Below are 22,711 nucleotides of genomic sequence, written 5' to 3'. Positions count from 1 at the left end.
GGTGCACAAATTCTTCAGGCCTTATTTCTTATTAGATGTTCCCTGTTGTTCAGCTCAGGCCGTAACACAATAATGTAGCATTTGGGGGCAAAGATACAGCACAGCAGACCAGCACTGGAGGCTAAGATAGAAAAGATCTCCACAGCTACCATGTATTTTCCCTTGGTGCTCAGGTAGGAGGGAATAAAGGACAGCCAAACACTGCAAAAGACCAGCATGCTGAAAGTGATGAACTTGGCTTCATTGAAACTGTCAGGTAACTTTCGGGCAAGGAAAGCCACAGTGAAACTGACAATAGCCAGGAAGCCCATGTAGCCCAGGACACAGTAAAACATAGTCACGGATCCCTCATTGCATTCTAGTACGACTTCTTTAGTCAACGAGTGTGTGTCAACATCTGGGAATGGGGGTGAGAATCCCAGCCACACAGTACAGACAGCTGCTTGAATAAGGGAGCTGGAAGCCACAATGGAAGTGGTTGTTCTCTTCCCCACCCACTTCCTCATCTTGGATCCTGGTTTGGTGGCCATAAAAGCCAGAACTACTGTGATGGTTTTTGCTAACACACAAGAAACAGCTACTGAGAAGATGATGCCAAATGTTGTTTGTCGGAGGAGGCATGTCAGCTTCTCAGGCTTTCCGATGAATAGCAATGCACAAAGGAAGCAGAAGAGAAGGGCGATGAGGAGTGTGTAGGTGAGGTCCCGATTGTTGGCTTTGACGATGGGTGTGCTGTGGTGCTTTAGAAATGTCCACAGCACCAGAGCTGTCACCAAAGAAAAGGAAAGAACAAAGCAGACTAAAATGCTCCCCAAAGTTTCTTCAAAAGACAAGAAGCTTATTTCCTTGGGAAGACACATATCCTGATTTGTGTTTGGATATTCCTCTTCTGAGCATTTATTACAATCATTCATGTCTGAAGAAGAAGGCATATGGTCTTAATTGGGGAGGGGGGCGGAGTTCTAATTGGGTTGTTGTTTTTGCAAACAGAGAACATATTTTAGTCCACACTTCCTTCAGCACGTGCAGTATGTAAAGTATCACTCATCCTCTAACTGGCACAGAACGTGGGATTACTAAGTCACAGTTAATTTGCTTTGGTGGCCTTGTTTAAAAGGTATACATCCATAGCACAGCATCTAATGCAGGCTAGGCGAATAGTAGAGGAGCAAGAAATTGTTATATTTGTGCTATGCCAGCTCCCAGGATGGCACAGCAAAAAGGCCTGGTGCTGCAAGTTGCCAGCATCTAGGCTGAGGGGGGTCAAAAAGATCATTTTCCAATTCACTTCTTTTCTTCAAACATCTCATGGTGTCAGCATGTGTTTACCCTTTCTATCACTTGTAGGCATGCCACCTAAGTGCTGTAATGATGGAGCCAGGTGAAGTCACACTTCCCTGTCATCAAAAGTACTCCACTGTGATTTGAACTCTCTGCCCAGTGGTGTAGCATGGGGGATGCAGGGGGGCCCGGCCGCACAGGGCGCAACATCTGGGGGTTAGGGTTAGGGGGCGCAAATCCACGGGTTAGGGGGCGCAAATCCACATGTTAGGGGGCGCAAATCACTTGCCTTGCCCCGGGTGCTGACAACCCACACTACGCCACTGTCTCTGCCTTTCACTAGAGTAGGGGTGGTGAACTTGCTGCCTGCAGTCCAAACCTGACATGCCAGGCCTCCTCATTTAACTCTTGGGGCCCCTTTGAATAAGCCATGTCCACCTGCCTTGCACCAAATGTCAGGCTGTGGTGCAGGTAAATCTTGGGCTTCAATATGGTAATAATCAGAAGCTAAAAATGAGCTCCCCTTCTTTCCTTCACTGGAGCAGTCAGCTTCTGAGTGGTGCTAGCACTACTTGCTCCAGCATAAAATCTCTAGATCCTCAGCAGTCTCAAAGGAAACTGCTTCTCCCTTCGTGCTGCAGATATATGTGCAATATCCAAAATCAGTTCTCTCTCTCTCTCTCTCTCTCTCTCTCTCTCTCTCTCTCTCTCTGTGTGTGTGTGTTATTATGGAGAAATTAGAAAGTTAGTTATCTTACAAAAGTTTGGGAGTCTCAATACAAAGTGTTGTTGAATAGATGGAATCTTAGCATGCAATACTATCCTACCCGCCCCCCCCCCCCTAGCCTGCCATTGCTTTAGCAGTGTGGGCCTGTGTCATAGTGTTTGGACCAAATCAGTCCCAATGGTGGCAGAGGGGCTGGCTCAGGATCCAAGTTCTCCAGGCTGGCATACTTCCCCTGCAAGCCCTGATGCCATCCCCCCTTCCTGCATCCTATTCCACCACCCCGCTCCTGCCTGGTGCAAATGTGAGTATGTTTAAAATATTGCATACATAATGCCTGGGTTGGGGTGTTTAATGGCTGCACATTTCAAACACTTCAAACATTGAAGAAAAGTAACTGTGATGTAGGCATTTTCCTCTGTCTTTAAGTTGCAACAATTGTGTCGAGTAATACAGTATATACTTAATTCTTACCCTCCTGGTCTGAAATCTTCCCTTCTGGACATGGGATGCAATCATAACAGCAAAATGGTTTCCCGTCCTTCACTTTCTTCCTAAAGCCAGGATGGCACCTCTCATTACATAAAGAAAGCGGCTGTGACTAATCCATAAATGAGAAAGCAAAATAGGAGGTGTAATTCTTATGTTTCTTTTGACTTCTTTTTTGTTCCAAAGTGATATCACCATAAGCAGCATATGGTTAAGGCTGCTACCTTTCTTTATTAACACAAATAAAATGATATCCTATTGTGCCTAAATATTTACATTAATTACACTTGTCAAAGTGATGGGTTCTTGATTCCCTACTTTGATTCCTATATGGGCTTTTACATTTTAGGTTATTCAATCATTGCAATGCATGTTTTTTCAGACATACATACATATCATTTTCTTTCAACTATTGGTATGTTTCAACAACCCATTGTTAGTATATGCTGGCAGAGGGTGCGAGGTATCATCTGCTTCTAGTGGTGGAATTTGGTGACTGTTACATAACATAGAGATATAATTAAATTCTATATTAAATTCTAGGCTAATAGAGAAAAAAATATATTAGCCATAGTAACTTTTGGAACCCCATATACTGTATTTAATCTATTGTGCATCTTTCTTTGAGGAAAAAAAGCAACAACAGCAGCAGTATATTTTTATAGGGTTTCATTAATATCTGATTAATAAATCAGTTTTAGACATCAGGACAGATAGTTGTTGACATTCGTTTGTCTCAGGAGACAACGGAGTGTGGCTCTGGATGTGAAGTCAAACTGCTACATTACCAGAACCAAAGTGACATCCCTGGGGTGTAAACCCAGGTAGTGTATATGGAGGTTCTTGACTGCCCCAAGACCCCCCTCCCTGGTATCACTGACATTGCCCAATGGAGCAATACATTTGGCACCAGCTTGGCTGCAGGAGTTGCCAGAAGGAGGCATACAATGTGCTGTCCAACCGTTTTAGGATAGGGTTGCCATATCTTGAAGAGCAAAAAAGAGGACAGCCAAAGCTGCTGCCAGCACAAGCTGAGGAAGGAGGTGGATGGGTATGGGTGCACAGGGCTGCCACCGTGCCTATGCTCCCCTTTCTCCAGCTCGTGCTGGCAGTGGCCATGGTGTGCAGAGCACCCATGGCCATGCACATCTTTCTCCTGCTCAGGTTGGCAGCAGCTGTGGCATGCAGAGCAGCCCATGCCTGCGCCTGAGCTGCCCGTGTGCCTGCGTCCGAGCTCAAGCCCACCCCCCAAAACCCCCAGACATTTCCTTTAAAATGTTTAAGAAGAGGACATATCTTGGATTTCTCAGATGTGTGGCAACCCTGTCTTAGAGACTCCACTCTGGATTTGTGTAGGCTTTACTGAGCCTTTTCTTTTCCTGAAAATATCATGCAAGTAGCAGAGGTTTAGCATCAGAGTTTTCCTTCTCCCAGATGGGCTACCTTCCCAGGTTGATAGGTCCTATCTGCCCCTCGCTCTCCTTTACAGCATGTGCAAAAACTACCCTAACCGTTCAACCCAGTATTGCTCTTGTTTGCTCTATCCACTGGAGCATGTATTTGCCTACAGGTGAAGTCCCTAACAAACCAAGGGTTTGAGACCCATTGGCTATCCACGCTTCACTTAGCAGGCCAGTTGAAACCTTTACCAGAGTTTGGCCATTGTCCTATGCTGGCAGCTTCTGGGAGTCACAGGTGAGAGCGGAATGCAGGGTGGGGACCAAAGGTGTACAAACCACAGAAGGCGTATCATGTGTCCCCCACCAGAGGGGGACCCCAACACCCCAGACAGTTTATATTCATTCAAAATTGGATATAATGTTCACTAGGTAAGGGACCTACCTTGTTAAACCCACTGTACCATGTTATGGCATCCGCATTGATGGTGAACCCTTGGTTGGGATCCACCCTTCCAACTTTCACCCTATGAAATGATTGGTTTGGGGAAACAATCCAGTTGATCACATCAAATCCAGCCACTATCTCCCCATTCTGGTCAAAGGAAACTGTGTCTCCAGCATTGTTGTTAAAGGAGACACCTCTGAGGAAATGATGGAGCTAGGTTGGTTAGAAGAAGGTGAGAGTTGAGAAAGGACTGCAATTGGATTTTTCATATTAAGAAGTAATGTTGTGTATGGGTTTTGATTTGCCGGGGGGGGGGGGATATTGACTAATGCTCTCACTCTTAATGATTTAGAGGTAGGAGCAGACACAATTAATGATGAAAATCAAAACTGTGACATTATTGTCAATGTTATAATGGATTTGACTTAAGAGTTGCCTTAAACAGAAGTCTCACATCAGTTTACAAAATGCAATACATTAAAAATACCACAAAGTACACAAGAGGAGCTGTGTAGGATCAGGGTGCTGCACGTGACCACGCAAAGTATGTCCCCCATTTGATGTGGGGAGTGGTCATTATTAACTTTCCAAATTATAGATAAAACTCTTAAATGAGCAAACAAAATCTCAAAATGGCAAAAAATGCTTGTGGAAAATAAACCAGTTGCAGCAGTACAGTAAGCAGTAGCAAGCATGAATGAATATTGGAACATATTGTGGCATGTTTGTACATCCCTAAACTCAACCTAAAGCAGAACTACTTAGCATAGCACCCTCCTCCAGATTTTGTTGGGCTCTAACCCCCATCAGTCCAAACCAGCATGGCTAATTGTTAGGGATGATGGGTGTTGTAGTCCAACAAATATCTGTAGGGGGGCAGCATGTTGGATAGCCTTGAACTGAAATGTGGGTTATTTAGTTGATCAGAGTGTGTGAGAGAAAGGGATCACTTGGGAAGAATAATGAGGGGCAGAAAGCATGCTTCTTAAAGCTACACCTATACACCTTATAAAGGTAAAGGGTAAAGGGACCCCTGACCATTAGGTCCAGTTGTGACCGAATCTGGGGTTGCAGCGCTCATATCGCTTTATTGGCCGAGGGAGCCGGCGTACAGCCATTTCTGGCGAACCAGAGCAGCGCAGGGAAATGCTGTTTACCTTCCCGCCGGTAAACTTTGACGTGCTTTCGAACTGCTAGGTTGGCAGGAGCAGGGACTGAGCAACGGGAGCTCACCCTGTCACGGGGATTTGAACCGCCGACCTTCTGATTGGCAAGTCCTAGGCTCTGTGGTTTAACCCAAAGCGCCACCCACATACCACAAACCTTATAGATACTGTAGTTAAAAAAGCAATTATTGGTGGCTATCTTACAGGAATCAGGAAATTTATAGCAGTGTACATGGTTCATATACTAAATTCAATGTAACCAAGGAGCCAATCTTAAAAACTAGTGGCGTACTATTTTCACACTAGCTGGTGTGAGATGAGTAAAGATGAAGAGTGGAAGAGTCATGGGGAAACAATTTTCTTATACAGATTTGAGTCTATTGTACCACAGTTGTGGTAGTCTGTCAATTAATGTTGTTGAGCATATTACCTGCCACAACTGTTGATTCTGATGCTCCATTTTACTTTCCATTGCTCTGTGTTTGAGTCTAGATGAGAACATGTCATGTAAAGCATGGGCTACAGCATAGACAGCGTTGTAGATGCTATAGCTGTGGCCATTCATGTTCATCTCAAAGAATGGTGCTGGGAGGCTCTCCAATTTCTCCTCCCCAGTGCATATATTCTCATCCACATCTTCCACATTTACATCTGGGAATACACAGCCAAAGGCCTGTTTCCAGAAGTCCCTGATGAAACCATCTCCTTTTGTGCTGAAAGGATTTCTTCTCTCAACAAATGATTTGAATTCTGGGAAGTCATTGGAGTGGATTGTGAAGGATAGGACACCATGAAAGATTTCTGTTTCCCAGTCCCTTTGAAACACTTGTGAAGTGAACTCCATTTGGGCTGTTGTTATCCATACCATACCTTTTGGCAGACGTGGTGGATTTTCTGCAAAATATGGAATCCATCTCAAGAACACCGTTGATTTTGATTCTCCATAAAACAGAACAACATTTGCTGTACTATTCATTATTTCATTATATATTTCCTCGCCATGTTCTACTACTTTGTTAATTTGAGAGGGATCAGTTAATGGGCAGACTCTTTTTATGAATGCATAGCAGACACCTTTCTGGGAAAAGAGTGGTAATACAGTTTGCAAAAATCTTTCACCGTTTTCATCATCTGTTGTAAAGACTCCAATCCATGTCCATCTGAAATATAGAAGCAAAGAAAGAATCCCTGTATATTGAAGGGCTTCACGGGGGACCATCTGGTAGAAGGAATGTCCTGTGGTTTCACCATTCATCAATGGAACGGAGCCATATATGAGCTGGAGAGAGATTGGGGAAGGGGGAGAAAGAGAACAGTAATAGAATGTATCTGTCATGCTGAAGGTTTCAAAACCATGAACATCTCTCTCCTAATCAAAGCCACCTGCCTGAAAAATAAGGAGGGATTCAATATTTGCCATTTCCCCCTCCCCTCAGGAGTGCTTGCCCCTCTCTAAATCTGCTTCAGAGGATTTGGGGACCCTCCAAAGTAGATCTTTGTAAAGTGGGAGGGGTGCTAGCAAGAGTGGGAGAAATGGCAGAAAATTGCTTCCTACCACTGATGGATGATCATCTGAGGGGGAAGGCATTTGATTCATCCCACACCTCATATTATCAGTCTTCACAACAACAATAATACAAGTGAATGAATTGTACTATTTTATTTCTCAAGATAGCTGTGACTTAAAGAATATGGGATTATCTACAGCCATTGAGTGGCTCCATAGGTGAGGTGGAAACACAGTGGGGATTCTATCTTTTTTCATTATTTTCATTGCTGCAATACTCCAAAATTCTGCAAAAATATTGTCAAGATAAGGTAAAAGGTAACTCTTAGAGGAAGCCGCCTTATACAGTGTAATAGCAATTGTCCATCTTGCTAAGTGTTGTCTCTAGTGATTGGCAATGTTTCCCAGTCCTCCATGGAACTTGGTTGCATACAAAGAAGATGCTCAAACACTGAGTAACAGCCCTTCTCATGTAATGTTATTTTGTTTAATGTGTCAACATGAATAGAAGTTATTAATATTGCAGTTGTTGTATGAGGGATTCTTATTATAACCAGAATGTAATGGAAATTAATAAGATTTTGGAACACAAAAATAAAGAAAACCATCAAACCATCAAATCTAGCACACGGGGCCCCCACTGTATCTAAATAATATAATTCGGTATTTGAATGATTTGTATTAATAATTATATTATAGATTGATATTGTTATAATGAGGCTGAAATTATTGTTATAATTGGACTGAAATTGAAAGCTAATAAAAATATAATTTTAAAAAAGAAGGAACAAGTAAAGGTGAGTGTCAGTTAAATTCCAATAAGACACACAAAAACACACAAATCTCCTACCTGCGGAATCTTATAGTTATTCAAGAGATTTGCCATGTTAATAGAAATGTGGGCATCTAGTCCCCCAATGACAGCAATTAGATTTTTCTGGTTGTTCTTTATGTAGTTAGGGATAAATCTTTCCAGAGCTGATAGAAGCAGCATTGTGGCATAATAGGTCTTCCTTGCATTGTTATGGCTGTCATAGATGTTGAATCCCAATGTGAGATTGGGTAAGATATGAGGGTTTTCATTGATCTCCTTTACTGCAAAAATCAAGGCTGCGAGGTGTTGGTAAAACTTGGGCACTACGCTGGAATGAGAATTGCATTCTGTATCAAAAGCATATTTTATACATAGTTTAATCATTGTCATTGTGTTGCACATCTTATTGATTTATTCATTATTACAGTATTCAAATATTCTCTTTCTTGATCCACTCTTTGCCCTAAGAGATAAACAATACCAGAATTCACATTCAGATCATGACACACCATTTGCTTTCTGAGTATGGTGTCTTTTTTGATATTGTTTGCGAAAATGAACTGCATTGAAAAATAGAATGAGCTGATCATATTTAGTTTGAAAAGGAATGCTTAAGGGGAAACTTGTTAGCCATTGTTAAATGTCTGAAAATTTGCCATGAATTAGGAAGAACAGCATTATTTGCTCTTGTTCTTGACAAAAAGGTTTGAGTTAATTGGTGGAGAAAATTTTGGCTGAACATTAGAAGGAACGTTTTATCTGTAAGGGCTGTTTGAGTATGAAGCAGACTGCCTTGCGTTGTTGTGAGCTATGCTTGGCTGGAGGTATTAAGCAGAGGCTGGGTAGCATCTGACAGAGATGCTGAATTTGACAGATTCATACATCCCTTCTCCTAGGTAATTTAGTAAAGGATTGCAGCCAATATAGTCAAGCTGACTCTAAGCTTTTCATGGACTGGTGCTTGATATGGTGCCCCAGAAGAAACAACATGGAGTTCTGCCTTCAAATGCATATCCTGCAGTTTTATTTTGAGTTTCCCTGCATATCAGGTGATACGGTAAGTTAAATAATATCTATTTGAAATAGAGGCTTGGCTTAAGTCTTTCTTACCAAAAGAAAGAAGAAATGCTAAACAACAAGCATAAGCTTGTGCACTATTTGGGAGAAAATACAAAAATCACAGATCTGTCCTTTTTGAATTGACTTTAATTAAAGTGAATAAAGAGGTGGATCTACAGTATATAGATGGTCAAAACTAAAACTGATACACAAACTTCCTCCATCCATCCATGGTACCTTTTTTGACACTTGACAAAACCACCCCTCCACTTTTTTCAGGATCCCCTAATTGATGGTTAGTCATTGTACAACTCCCATAACTCTGGCCATTGGCCATTTTGCCTAGGGCTGATGGGAGTTGCATTCTAACGGCACTCAGAGGACAGCATCTTGGCCACCCCTGCATTCACTCTTCTAAAGACGAGAACTCAGTGTTCTGAAGGTGCGCCTCTAATGCTCATTCTCCCAGGGTCAAATTGTATGAAAGAAAAGCAAACAACCATTATTAAGGCCTTACATAAAGATATCTGTCAATGATGGCAGGGGTTCTTCTGAGAAAAGTATTTCACTGGTGACCACGCAGCCGTGATAAGCTACAGAACCAATGATGAAGTTTCCTGGCTGATAATATGTGTGAACTGGTGGCTGTGGATAACGGACACTGCACTGAACCCTGTGAGCCATGCATGCCATATGAGGTAACAGGGCCAGTAGCAAAATGACTAAAACCATTCTCAGTACAAGCCCAGATTTTAACGCTACATACAAAAGCCCCTATTTTGTTCTACAGCATAATCATTACAGTCTCTCTGATTAAAAACTGCTTGAGCTGAACATTGTACATTTCCCTGATAGCCCCAAACCTGGAATATCCAAGAGCAGAACTGTGGATCTCTGCCCTGCTCCCAGTTCTTCTCCCTGTCCTTGAATTTTACAGGGTATATTTATTACATCGTTCACAGACTTTGCTCTTTGTTTTGCTAGTGGACATTGATATTCCACTCGGATTTCACTGAACATTGAAAGTAATTGCTGTTCTTCTGAAAAGGTAATTGTGAAAGGAATTGTTGAGTTAAAGTTGGGGAGCCACTGGGGAATAGAGAAAATTTGTTTGTCACATATTCTGAACTGAAAAATTCGTTCTCAGCTAGACAAAAATGGATGGCATGACTTGGAGTCACTGACAGCAAGACAGTATTCAATGCTTTATGATAAGCGTCACCAACATGGCACTTGTGTGTGTCAGTGTGCTGTTGCACAGCACAGCCCCAGAGCCAGAGCAGGGCTCATGGGAGTTTGCATGGTATAGGAGTTCAAAGGAAGAAGCCCCAGACATCAGAATGATCAGGTCTAATGCTTTATTGAAGGAAGACGTTGGCTTACAGCAAAGCAGCCTGCCAGTTCCCCTTGCCCAGTTCAAAACTCACAGGGGGTGGCCTTCACAGCAAGGAGATTGCTTGTCCAAACCCAAGTGAAAGTGCATACATTCGTTATATAGCGAGGCACCTACCTGAGAAAGAGAGGTTTTGTGGCAAATACCTAAACATTACAGATAGTTCCTCTTCTGGGCTCTGAGCCCAACATCCCAGTCCCACAGATAAGCGCACCATCAAAGCAAGCCAATTAGTGCATATCAAAGCAAGAATGTATGAAGGTATATGAGCTCATATCCATAGCAGGGTCCTGGAGACACAGGGACTTTGCTCCTTTCTGGTCATTCAGCTGCTGCACATCACTTAGCTAAGCATAACTGAGTTTAACATATTATCCAGCACAGTCTTGCGGGTGGCTCTTTGCAGACTAACCAGAGATAAAACCAAGAATTACTCTGTGATTTTCAATTGGTTGCAAACGGTGCCTTGTCAGACAAAGCATCCCAGCTGTGGACCACTATTCTTCCATACATTAAACTGGCACAAACATTAGCCAGATAAATAAATTCCTTATACTGGCAGGCTTCTTGATTAAACAGCTTGCTTCTAGATATCATAGCAAGAGAGGATATTATATAAAGATTCTATATAAAGAGCCTTTGCTGCAGTGTTTAAATGGGTTTACGTTGCCAACATTGAGATCATTCTGTATGGAGGATGGAATTTAAATTTTAGAAAGAAAGAAACCAATTTCAAGTTAGAAGAACGTTGAGGCCTCTGGGAAAACATATTTAGGGCACCTGCTGAGAGGAAATATCTTATGAATACTCTGCTGTGCAAACAAACCATTAAACTTTGAAATAATGGTGAATAATGCACACATATAAATTCTTCAGCCTTTATTTCTTATTAAATGTTCCCTGTTGTTCAGCTCAGGCCGCAACACAATAATGTAGCATTTTGGGGCAAAAATGCAAGTCAGAAGTCCAGCACTAGAGGCTAAGATAAAGAAGATATCCACAGCTACCATATATTTTCCCTTGGTACTGAGGTAGCTTGGAAAGAAAGATATCCAAACACAACAAAAGACCAGCATACTGAAAGTGATGAACTTGGCTTCATTGAAATTGTCAGGTAACTTCCTGGCAAGGAAAGCCACAGTGAAGCTGACAAGAGGCATATTTATAAGAAACATATTTATGGCACCCGCTGAAAGGGAAGATCTTACAAATATTCTGATGTGCAAATAAAAACAAAACTCCAGTTCTAAAACATGCAAAGTACGCAAATTCTTCAGGCCTTATTTCTTATTAGATGTTCCCTGTTGTTCAGCTCAGGCCGTAACACAATAATGTAGCATTTGGGGGCAAAGATGCAGCACAGCAGACCAGCACTGGAGGCTAAGATAGAAAAGATCTCCACAGCTACCATGTATTTTCCCTTGGTGTTCAGGTAGCTTGGAAAGAAAGATATCCAAACACCACAAAAGACCAGCATACTGAAAGTGATGAACTTGGCTTCGTTGAAACTGTCAGGTAAGGAAAGCCACAGTGAAGCTGAAAAGAGCCAGGAAGCCCATGTAGCCCAGGACACAGTAAAACATAGTCACAGATCCCACATTACATTCTAGTACAACTTCCTTAGCCATTGAGTGCATGTCAACATCAGGGAATGGGGGTGAGTATCCCAGCCAAGCAGTACAGATACCTATTTGAATAAGGGAACAGGAAACCACAATGGAATTGGTCATTCTTTTCCCTACCCACTTCCTCATCCTGGATCCTGGTTTGGTGGCCATGAAAGCCAGAACCACTGTGAAAGTTTTTGCCAGTATACAAGAAATAGCCACTGAGAAGATGATGCCAAAAGCAGTCTGTTGAAGGAGACAGAATACCCTTCCAGGCCGGCCGATGAACAGCAGTGCAGAAAGGAAGCAGAGCAGGAGGGAGAGGAGAAGAGTGTAGGTGAGGTCCCGGTTGTTGGCTTTGACAATGGGTGTGTTGTGATGCTTCAAAAATGTTCCCAGGACCAGAGCTGTGATGAAAGAAAAAGAAAGGGCAAAACAGGCTAAAATGATCCCCAAAGGTTCTCCATAAGTCAAAAAGCTTATATCCTTGGGAATACACATATTCCAATTATTGTTTGGATATTCTTCTTCTGAACATTGATTGCAGTCATTCATATCTTTAAAAAGAAAATATGTTTTGTGATATTTGTTTGAATATTCATGGTAATGCATTTTTTTTGAGGTTTTATGTCTGGTTTGATAAAAAAATATTTAAAGCTTATGACCATAAATGTTATCTGTAAGGAACGGTTTGTGCTAGAATTCTCTTAATGAAAATGATGAATAGAAGGTAAGCCTAATTCAACTGCTGCTTAATAAGAATTTAAATTTTGTGTCTTCCAGCTTGAAAACTGACATTCTAACCACTACACTAAGATAGCTCTAATTTCCATCTTATCAAAATGCTCAAATTTTCACATGTACATAAATTGATAGAATACCATTTTTTGAGATCCACCTCTAGTGGGGTATCAACTTTCTTAAGTTTCCAGAACTGTATATATGTATGAAATGTAAAAACAATTATATACTCCTGGAGCCCTTTGATAATAAAGGACCGGACTCTGTGTTCCACAACAATTGTAGGGTCCAAGCATTCTTCAAAAACTCAGCTACATTGTTGTCATTGATATGATTGTGTTCTGGATTTGGCTGAGGTTCAAGTACTGAGCCAAATTGGGTACTTTGAGAGGAATTTGGGCCGTGGACAAGTTAGGCTGAAAGAGGATCCTGATGTTGCCTGACACTCCTGCCTGCCTGATGCCCTGCAGAAGTGATAGCTCTGCTCACCAGCTGTTGAGGGCATGCATTGATTCTGTGGGGTGTGGGAGCTGCTTGCAAAGGGAGCTGCTGCCTGCAGGAAATTGATGCAGCAGTACCAGAGCAGATAGGTGCAGGTCCAAATTAAAACAACAGGAGTTCCTAGGCTAAGAGACCTTGGGAGGCCTAAACTTAATAGCATTTGATCATGAGAAATAAAACCTCCTTCTTTATCTACGCATTGAAAGTAGTCAAAATTAAAAATTTAAAAATAGTCCAGTAGCACCTTAGAGAGCAACTAAGCTTTTTCTAGGAATAAGCTTTCATGTGCATGTCTAATACTTGCTTAGTTATTTTACATATTTTATCTTCAGAAATTTTAAACAGTTTTTAAAGATTTAAAAAAAAAATTTTTATATTGTATTGTCATTTTATTGATGGAATCTGTTCTGAATAACCTGATGCACACACATCAAAGTGTTTCTCCTTCAGCAGTTGTTCCCTCAAAGCCCCATCATAACAAATATATCAATCCCATTTCAAACACTGGAATTTGATATGGCCATAATCTTAAAGGCACATCCCTTTGATTTTCAGCCAGAGAAGTTGTATTTTATAATATAGTTCAGTAGATGCATAATTCTTACCCTCCTGGTCTGAAATCTTCCCTTCAGGACATGGGATGCAATCGTAGCAGCAAAATGGTTCCCTCTCCTTCACTTTCTTTCTAAAACCAGGATGGCACCTCTCAGTACATAAAGAAAGAGGCTGTGACTAATTCATAAATGAGAGAGCAAAACAATATTTGGAACCATTATATTTTGGGGGGTCATTTCTTCTGTTCATACTTCTTTCCAGTAATATAGAATCATAGAATCATAGAGTTGGAAGAGACCACAAGGGCCATTGAGTCCAACCCCCTGCCAAGCAGGAAACACCATCAGAGCACTCCTGACATATGGTTGTCAAGCCTCTGCTCAGTGTTACAAGCAAGTGCTACTTTTCTCTATTAACATAATAATTACAGTGCTGCATCATGCCTATATATGTATAATTTTTACACTAGCAAAATGGACCAGCCCTCTGAGAGATAGCCAACTAGATTTATCTGCCAGCTGCTTGTTTAACAGACCTTCTCTTTCAAGAGACCTTCTCTCTTTCCCTGGCCCATCACTCCCTTGTCTCATCTGCTCCAAAGTGTTGTGGAACAGATTTAGGGAGAGAGGAGGGAGGGAAAGTTCCAGTGCATGGAACGCACTTGACGTGCGTTCGAACTGCTAGGTTGGCAGGAGCAGGGACCAAGCAATGGGAGCTCACCCCGTTGCGGGTATTCAAACCGCTGACCTTCTGATCAGCAAGTCCTAGGCTCTGTGGTTTAACCCACAGTGCCACCCGCGTCCCATTAATTCTCCTTACTCCTGTTTTATTTTATTTTATACTTTCATTTATTTAACAATTCAATGAGATGCAACCAAATAAAACACTAATCCAATTAAATTCAAACCTAGTAAACATTATTCTGCAATATAACCCAGAGCATTATCTGTGGTGGCACCTATATTATGGAATATTCTTCATTTAGTGATTTGGTGGGCACCTTCTGTGATGTGCTTTGCCAGTGGTTGAACACATTTTTGTTAGCCCAAGTATTTGCAGACTCTTGATTAACTAGCTCACTTTTTGGTGTGCATTTTTGGACTAAAGTATGATAAATTTGTTTCTTTCTTAGTTTCATTGTTTAACATTGTTGCATATTGCTTTGATATAGTTTATATAAAAAAAGTATACAAATATTTAAATAAAATAATTAAATAGAATGTGCAATTATATAATATAAGGTTTTGCCATTAAATCACATTCCACTTCACCAAGCTTTCTGACTGAACAGGTTGATTTTTGGTAGTGTCACCCACCCTGTGGAATACCCTCCCATCAGATGTCAATGAGATGAATAAGTATATAACATTTAGAAGACACCTGAATGCAGCCCTGTATGGGGAAGCCTTTCAATGTGTAATGTAATGCAACCCAGTCAGATGGGCAGAGTGTTGTTGTTAGAAGACAAATAATGGAGGAGGCCTGATGCAACTAGCTATTTATTCCAACAATATAGAATGAATGTTGTAGTTTAAAGATCATTTGCTCTAGTTTTAAATTGATTTAATGTTGTTATTTTTGAATACTACCCACATAGAGAGCCTTTTACAGTGAAGAACAGATTATAAATTTAAAAACACAGTGACATCTGTAAGGAAACATATTTATGGCACCTGCTGAAAGGGAAGCTCTTACAAATATTCTGATGTGCAAACAAAAACAAAACTCCAGAGTTCTAAAACATGAAGGTGCACAAATTCTTCAGGTCTTATTTCTTATTAAATGTTCCCTGTTGTTCAGCTCAGGCCGTAACACAATAATGTAGCATTTGGGGGCAAAGATGCAGCACAGCAGACCAGCACTGGAGGCTAAGATAGAAAAGATCTCCACAGCTACCATGTATTTTCCCTTGGTACTGAGGTAGGAGGGAATAAAGGACAGCCAAACACTGCAAAAGACTAGCATGCTGAAAGTGATGAACTTGGCTTCATTGAAACTGTCAGGTAACTTTCGGGCAAGGAAAGCCACAGTGAAGCTGACAATAGCCAGGAAACCCATGTAGCCCAGGACACAATAAAACATAGTCACGGATCCCTCATTGCATTCTAGTACGACTTCTTTAGTCAATGAGTGTGTGTCAACATCTGGGAATGGGGGTGAGAATCCCAGCCACACAGTACAGACAGCTGCTTGAATAAGGGAGCTGGAAGCTACAATGGAAGTGGTTGTTCTCTTCCCCACCCACTTCCTCATCTTGGATCCTGGTTTGGTGGCCATAAAAGCCAGAACTACTGTGATGGTTTTTGCTAACACGCAAGAAACAGCCACTGAGAAGATGATGCCAAATGTTGTTTGTCGGAGGAGGCATGTCAGCTTCTCAGGCTTTCCGATGAATAGCAATGCACAAAGGAAGCAGAAGAGAAGGGCGATGAGGAGTGTGTAGGTGAGGTCCCGATTGTTGGCTTTGACGATGGGTGTGCTGTGGTGCTTTAGAAATGTCCACAGCACCAGAGCTGTCACCAAAGAAAAGGAAAGAACAAAGCAGACTAAAATGCTCCCCAAAGTTTCTTCAAAAGACAAGAAGCTTATTTCCTTGGGAAGACACATATCCCGATTTGTGTTTGGATATTCCTCTTCTGAGCATTTATTACAATCATTCATGTCTGAAAAAGAAGGCATATGGTCTTAATTGGGGGGGCGGAGTTATAATTGGGTTGTTGTTTTTGCAAACAGAGAACATATTTTAGTCCATAATTCCTTCAGCATGTGCAGTATGAAAAGTATCACTCATCCTCTAACTGGCACAGAACGTGGGATTACTAAGTCACAGTTAATTTGCTTTGGTGGCCTTGTTTAAAAGGTATACATCCATAGCACAGCATCTAATGCAGGCTAGGCGAATAGCAGAGGAGCGAGAAATTGTTATATTTGTGCTATGCCAGCTCCCAGGATGGCACAGCAAAAAGGCCTGGAGCTGCAAGTTGCCAGCATCTAGGCTGAGGGGGATCAAAAAGATTATTTTCCAATTCACTTCTGTTCTTCAAAAAACTCATGGTGTTGGCATGTGTTTACCCTTTCTATCACTTGTAGGCATGCCACCTAAGTGCTGTAATGATGGAGCCAGGTGAAATCACACTCCCCCGTCATCAAAAGTACTCCACTGTGACTTGAACTGCTCTGGCTTTCACTAGAGCAGGGTTGGTGAACCTGCTGCCTGCAGCCCAAACTTGACATGCCAGGCCTCCTCATTTGACTCTTGGGGCCCCTTTGAATAAGCCATGTCCACCTGCCTTGCACCAAATGTCAGGATGTGGTGCAGGTAAATCTTGGGCTTCAATGTGGTAATAATCAGAAACTAAAAATGTGCTCCCCTACTTTCCTTTCCTTCCCTGGAGCGGTCAGCTGATGAGTGGTGCTAGCACTACTTGCTCCAGCATAAAATCTCTAGATCATCATCAGTCTCAAAGGAAACTGCTTCTCCCTCCCAGTGCTGCAGATATATGTGCAATATCCAAAATCAGGTGTCTGTGTTTGTGTGTGTGTTATTATGTAGAAATTAGGACGTGAGCTATCTTACAAAAGTTTGGGAGTCTCAATACAAAGTGTTGTTGAATAGATGTAATATTAGTGTGCAATTCTATCCTACCCCCACCAGCCTGACATTGCTTTACCAGTGTGGGCCTGTGTCACAATGTTCAGACCAAATCAGTCCCAATGGTGGCAGAGGTGCTGGCTCAGGATCCAAGTTCTCACAGGGTGGCATACTTCCTCTGCAAGCCCTGATGCCTTCCCCCCCCCCTTCCTGCATCCTATATCGCTGCCCCCCCCCCCAACCTGGTGCAAAGTGCATGTGAATATGTTTAAAGTATTGGATACATAATGCCTGGGTTGGGGCGTTTAATGGCTGCCATCCATGAACAATTCAACCCTACCATTGAAAGTTACATTCTTTCCTAAATATCACCACTACCTCCCTTCAGATAACTACTCAGAAGGCATTATCATTTCTTGATAGAATCTGATATGAATAACCTGAAGCAAATGATGATAACCACCAGATAATTTCTTCTGCAGCAGCACCTTTCTGCTAGCTCTCCATTCATAATCATTCCAGCCACATTCCAAACACTTCAAACATTGAAGAAAAGTAACTGTGATATAGGCATTTTCCTCTGTCTTTAAGTTGGAACAATTGTGTCGAGTAATACAGTATATACTTAATTCTTACCCTCCTGGTCTGAAATCTTCCCTTCTGGACATGGGATGCAATCATAACAGCAAAATGGTTTCCCGTCCTTCACTTTCTTCCTAAAGCCAGGATTGCACCTCTCATTGCATAAAGAAAGCGGCTGTGACTAATCCATAAATGAGAAAGCAAAATAGGAGGTGTAATTCTTGTTTCTTTTGACTTCTTTTTTGTTCCAAAGTGATATCACCATAAGCAGCATATGGTTAAGACTGCTACCTTTCTTTATTAACATAAATAAAATGATATCCTATTGTGCCTAAATATTTACATTAATTACACTTGTCAAAGTGATGGGTTTTTTGTAAATTGATTCCCTATTTTGATTCCTATATTCCTATATGGGCTTTTACACTTTAGGTTATTCAATCATTGCAATGCATGTTTTTTCAGACATACATACATATCATTTTCTTTCAACTATTGGTATGTTTCAACAACCCATTGTTAGTATATGCTGGCAAAGGGTGCCAGGTATCATCTGCTTCTAGTGGTGGAATTTGGTGACTGTTAAATAACATAGAGATATAATTAAATTCCATATTACATTTCCTCAAAATCATTCTAGGTTAATAGAGAAAAAAATATATTAGCCATAGTAACTTTTGGAACCCCATATACTATATTTAATCTACTGTGCATCTTTCTTTGAGGAAAAAAAGCAACAACAGCAGCAGTATATTTTCATAGGGTTTCATTAATATCTGATTAAAAAATCAGTTTTAGACATCAGGACAGATAGTTGTAGGCATCTGTTTGTCTCAGGAGACAATGGAATGTGGCTCTGGATGTGAAGTCAAACTGCTGCATTAGCAGAACCAAAGTGACATCCCTGGGGGTATAAACCCGGGTAGTGTATATGGAGGTTCCTGACAGCCCCAAGACGCCCCCCCCCCGTCTCACTGATGTGGTCCAATGGAGCAATACATTTGGCACCAGCTTGCCGGCAGGAGTTGCCGGAAGGAGGCATACAATGTGCTGTCCAACCGTTTTAGGGTAGTGTTGCCATATCTTGAAGAGCAAAAAAGAGGACAGCCAAAGCTGCTGCCAGCACAAGCTGCAGAAGGAGGTGGATTGGTATGGGTATGGGTGCATGGGGCAGCAGCTGTGGCATGCAGAGCAGCCCACGACTGCGCCCGAGCTGCCCGTTCCCAAGCCCACACCCGAGCCGCCCGTGCCTGCATCCAAGCTCAAGCCCACCCACCCAAAAACCCAGACATTTCCGTTAAAATGTTTCAGATGCTCCCCCAAAGGACATATCTTGGATTTCCCAGATGTATGGCACTCTGGATCTGTGTAGGCTTTACTTCTTAGCATTTTCTTTTCCTGAAAATATCATGCAAGTAGCAGAGGTTTAGCCCCAGAGTTTTCTTTCTCCCAGATGGACTACCTTTCCAGGTTGTTAGGTCCTATCTGCCCCTCACTCTGCTTTACAGCATGTGCAAAAACTGCCTTCTTGACCGTTCAACGCAGTATTGCTCTTGTCTGCTCTATCCATTGGAGCATGTATTTGCCTGCAGGTGAAGTCCCTTACTAAACAAGGGTTTGACTACCCACACCTCACTTATCAGGCCAGTTGAAACCTTTCCCAGGGTTTGGCCATTGTCCTATGCTGCAAGCTTCTAGGAGTTATAGCTGAGGGCTGAGAGCAGGGTGGGGACCAAAACTACCCCAGAAAAAGCATGATATGTTGCCCACCAGAGGTACTACCCCATCGCTAACACCACATACACCCCAGACAGTTTGTACTCATTCAAAATTGGATATAATGTTCACTAGGCAAGGGACCTACCTGGTTAAACCCACTGTACCATGTTATGGCATCCGCATTGATGGTGAACACTTGGTTAGGATCCACCCTTCCAACTTTCACCCTATGAAATGATTGGTTTGGGGAAACAATCCAGTTGATCACATCAAATCCAGCCACTATCTCCCCATTCTGGTTAAAGGAAACTGTGTCTCCAGCATTGTTGTTAAAGGAGACACTTCTGAGGAAATGATGGAGCTAGGTTGGTTAGAAGAAGGTGAGAGTTGAGAAAGGACTGCAATTGGATTTTTCATATCAAGAAGTAATGTTATGTATGGGTTTTGATCTTTTTTGGGGGGGAATCATGAAAAATACTCTCAAAGTTTATGATTTAGAGATGGAAGCAGATACAATTAATGATGAAAATCATAACTGTGACATTATTATCAATGTTATAATGAATTTGACCCAAGAGTTGCCTTAAACAGAAGTCTCACATCAGTTTACAAAATGCAATACATTATACCACCGCAAAGCAAACTTCCTGTCATGTTTGTTCGTACTCTTTCCCAAGAGAGTGATGGAGAGGAGGAAGGCAGTGGAGAGATCTGTGTAGTTTGAGTGCACCAGCAGAACCAGTGCTCCCACAGGGCAGCTGCTCTATCTCAACTTCCCTGCCACTTTCCCCTGCTCATCTCCCTTCTGGCCAACAGCAGTGATGATGCCACCAGGAAGCTATTTGGTCATCCACCTATTTAACTCCCATCATGAAAACGTATCTTCCAATAAATGCTTCTACAGCAAATGTCTTTTTTGAACATTCACCCATTACATTGAATAGTTTGCACATTCATTCATACACCTTTAGGCACTGGGCAAAAACGTTCTTTTTTAAACAGGCCTTTGGTTGACCTGATCAACATCCCATACCCTTTTAAAATGTGGCTCTTTTTGGTTATTGCTTTTATTTTTATTTTATATACTGTGATCCTTTTATGTGAGCCACCCTGAGACCTCCAGGTATATGGTGGTATAATAATAATAATAATAATATGCATAACTGCTACTGTCCCAACAGATGATTCATTGCATTCATTCCCCCCCCCTGACGTATAGTTTGCTGAATTTGTTTGTGTATAAGTAGGGTTTTTATGTTGCTGAGGACTGCAATTTTTTTAAAAAATGTTTTATTCTCTCTCACACAGAGATATATACATTGCTTTTTTCTACTAAAAATGTTTAGGGGTGCTCTCATTTTCCTACTCATATTGAAATACAACCCCTTAATGAGGCCAAACTTAGATTCACAAAATGTTTAGGGGTATGCGTTTCTCTGCATCCCCCCATAAAAAAGAGGTAATTACTGAAATTGAATTACCTGTGATTGAATTGATTTCTGTTCTATGTTCTGGATAATATTGCTTTTTAGCCCTTGTTTCACTGTCTTTGTCTCTGTAGGTTTATTATCATTATTATCATTATCATTATTATGCTTCCAAATCATAGATAAAACTCTTAAATGAACAAATAAAATTTCAAAATGTCGAAAAGACTTGAGCAAAATAAACCAATTGCAGCAGTACAGTAAGCCATAGCAAGCATGAATGAATGAATGAATGAATGTTGGAACGTATTGTGACATGTTTCTATATGTCTATACTCAACCTAAAGCAGAACTATTTAACGTAGCGCCCTTCTCCAGATTTTGTTGGATTCTAACCCCCATCAGTCCAAACCAGCATGGCTAATTGTTAGGGATGATGGGCATTGTAGTCCAATAAATATCTGGAGGAGAGCCTTGAACCAGAATGTGGGTTACTTAGTTAATCAAAGTGTGTGATAGAAGGGGATCACTTGGGAAGAATAATGAGGGGCAGAGAGAATGGTTCTTAAAGCTACACCTACACACTTTATAGATATAAAACCAAGTATGGTTCATACACTAAATTCAATGGAACCAAGGAGCCAATCTTAGAAGACCAATGGGCTACTATTTTCATACTACTTGGTGAAAATGAATAAAGATGAACAGTGGTAGAGTTGTGGGGAAACAATTTTCTTATATAGATTTGAGTCTATTGTACCACGGTTGTGGTAGTCTGTCAGTTAACGTTGCTGAGCATATTACCTGCCACAACTGTTGATTCTGATGCTCCATTTTACTTTCCATTGCTCTGTGTTTGAGTCTAGATAAGGACATGTCATGTAAAGCATGGGCTATAGCATAGACAGCGTTGTAGATGCTATAGCTGTGGCCATTCATGTTCATCTCAAAGAATGGTGCTGGGAGGCTCTCCAATTTCTCCTCCCCAGTGCATATATTCTCATCCACATCTGCCATATCTGCATCTGGGAATACACAGCCAAAGGCCTGTTTCCAGAAGTCCCTGATGAAGCCGTCTCCTTTTGTGCTGAAAGGATTTCTTCTCTCAACAAATGATTTGAATTTTGGGAAGTCGTTGGAGTGGATTGTGAAGGATAGGACACCATGAAATATTTCTGTTTCCCAGTCCCTTTGAAACACTTGTGAAGTGAGCTCCATTTGGGCTGTTGTTATCCATACCATAGCTTTTGGTAGACATGGTGGATTTTCTGCAAAATATGGAATCCACCTCAAGAACACCGTTGATTTTGATTCCCCATAAAACAGAACAACATTTGTTGTACTATGCATTACTTCATTATATATTTCCTCACCATGTTCTACTACTTTGTTAATTTGAGAGGGATCAGTGAATAGGGGGACTCTTTTTATGAATGCATAGCAGACACCTTTCTGGGAAAAGAGTGGTAATACAGTTTGCAAAAATCTTTCGCCGTTTTCATCATCCATTATAAAGACTCCTATCCATGTCCATTTGAAATATAGAAGCAAAGAAAGAATCCCTGTATATTGAAGGGCTTCACGGGGGACCATCTGGTAGAAGGAATGTCCTGTGGTTTCATCATTCATCAATGGAACGGAGCCATATATGAGCTGGAGAGAGATTGGGGAAGGGGGAGAAAGAACAGTAATAGAATGTATCTGTCATG

At 41.5% G+C, this 22,711-nt stretch overlaps 1 protein-coding gene across 1 annotated transcript in view; it reads right to left on the bottom strand.

Moving 5' to 3' along the window:
• LOC310662587 (vomeronasal type-2 receptor 26-like) overlaps positions 1 to 22,220 on the bottom strand; it is a gene marked incomplete at both ends in the record, with an annotated part of 66,868 nt that extends 44,648 nt beyond the window's left edge. The window contains 3 exons of the mRNA XM_083409526.1: positions 17,911 to 17,977; positions 19,740 to 19,936; positions 21,807 to 22,220. Of these exons, the coding sequence (XP_083265652.1) occupies positions 17,911 to 17,977; positions 19,740 to 19,936; positions 21,807 to 22,220 (678 nt within the window). The remainder of the gene's footprint in view (positions 1 to 17,910; positions 17,978 to 19,739; positions 19,937 to 21,806) is intronic.
• Positions 22,221 to 22,711: the final 491 nt, after the last annotated feature.

The sequence above is a fragment of the Podarcis tiliguerta genome (genome assembly GCF_965153285.1).
Source record: "Podarcis tiliguerta genome assembly, chromosome: 13".
In the NCBI taxonomy this organism is placed as follows: Eukaryota; Metazoa; Chordata; class Lepidosauria; order Squamata; family Lacertidae; genus Podarcis; species Podarcis tiliguerta.
Note: the sequence above shows the minus strand (reverse complement) of the source record. Positions and strands in the feature narration are given on the sequence as shown.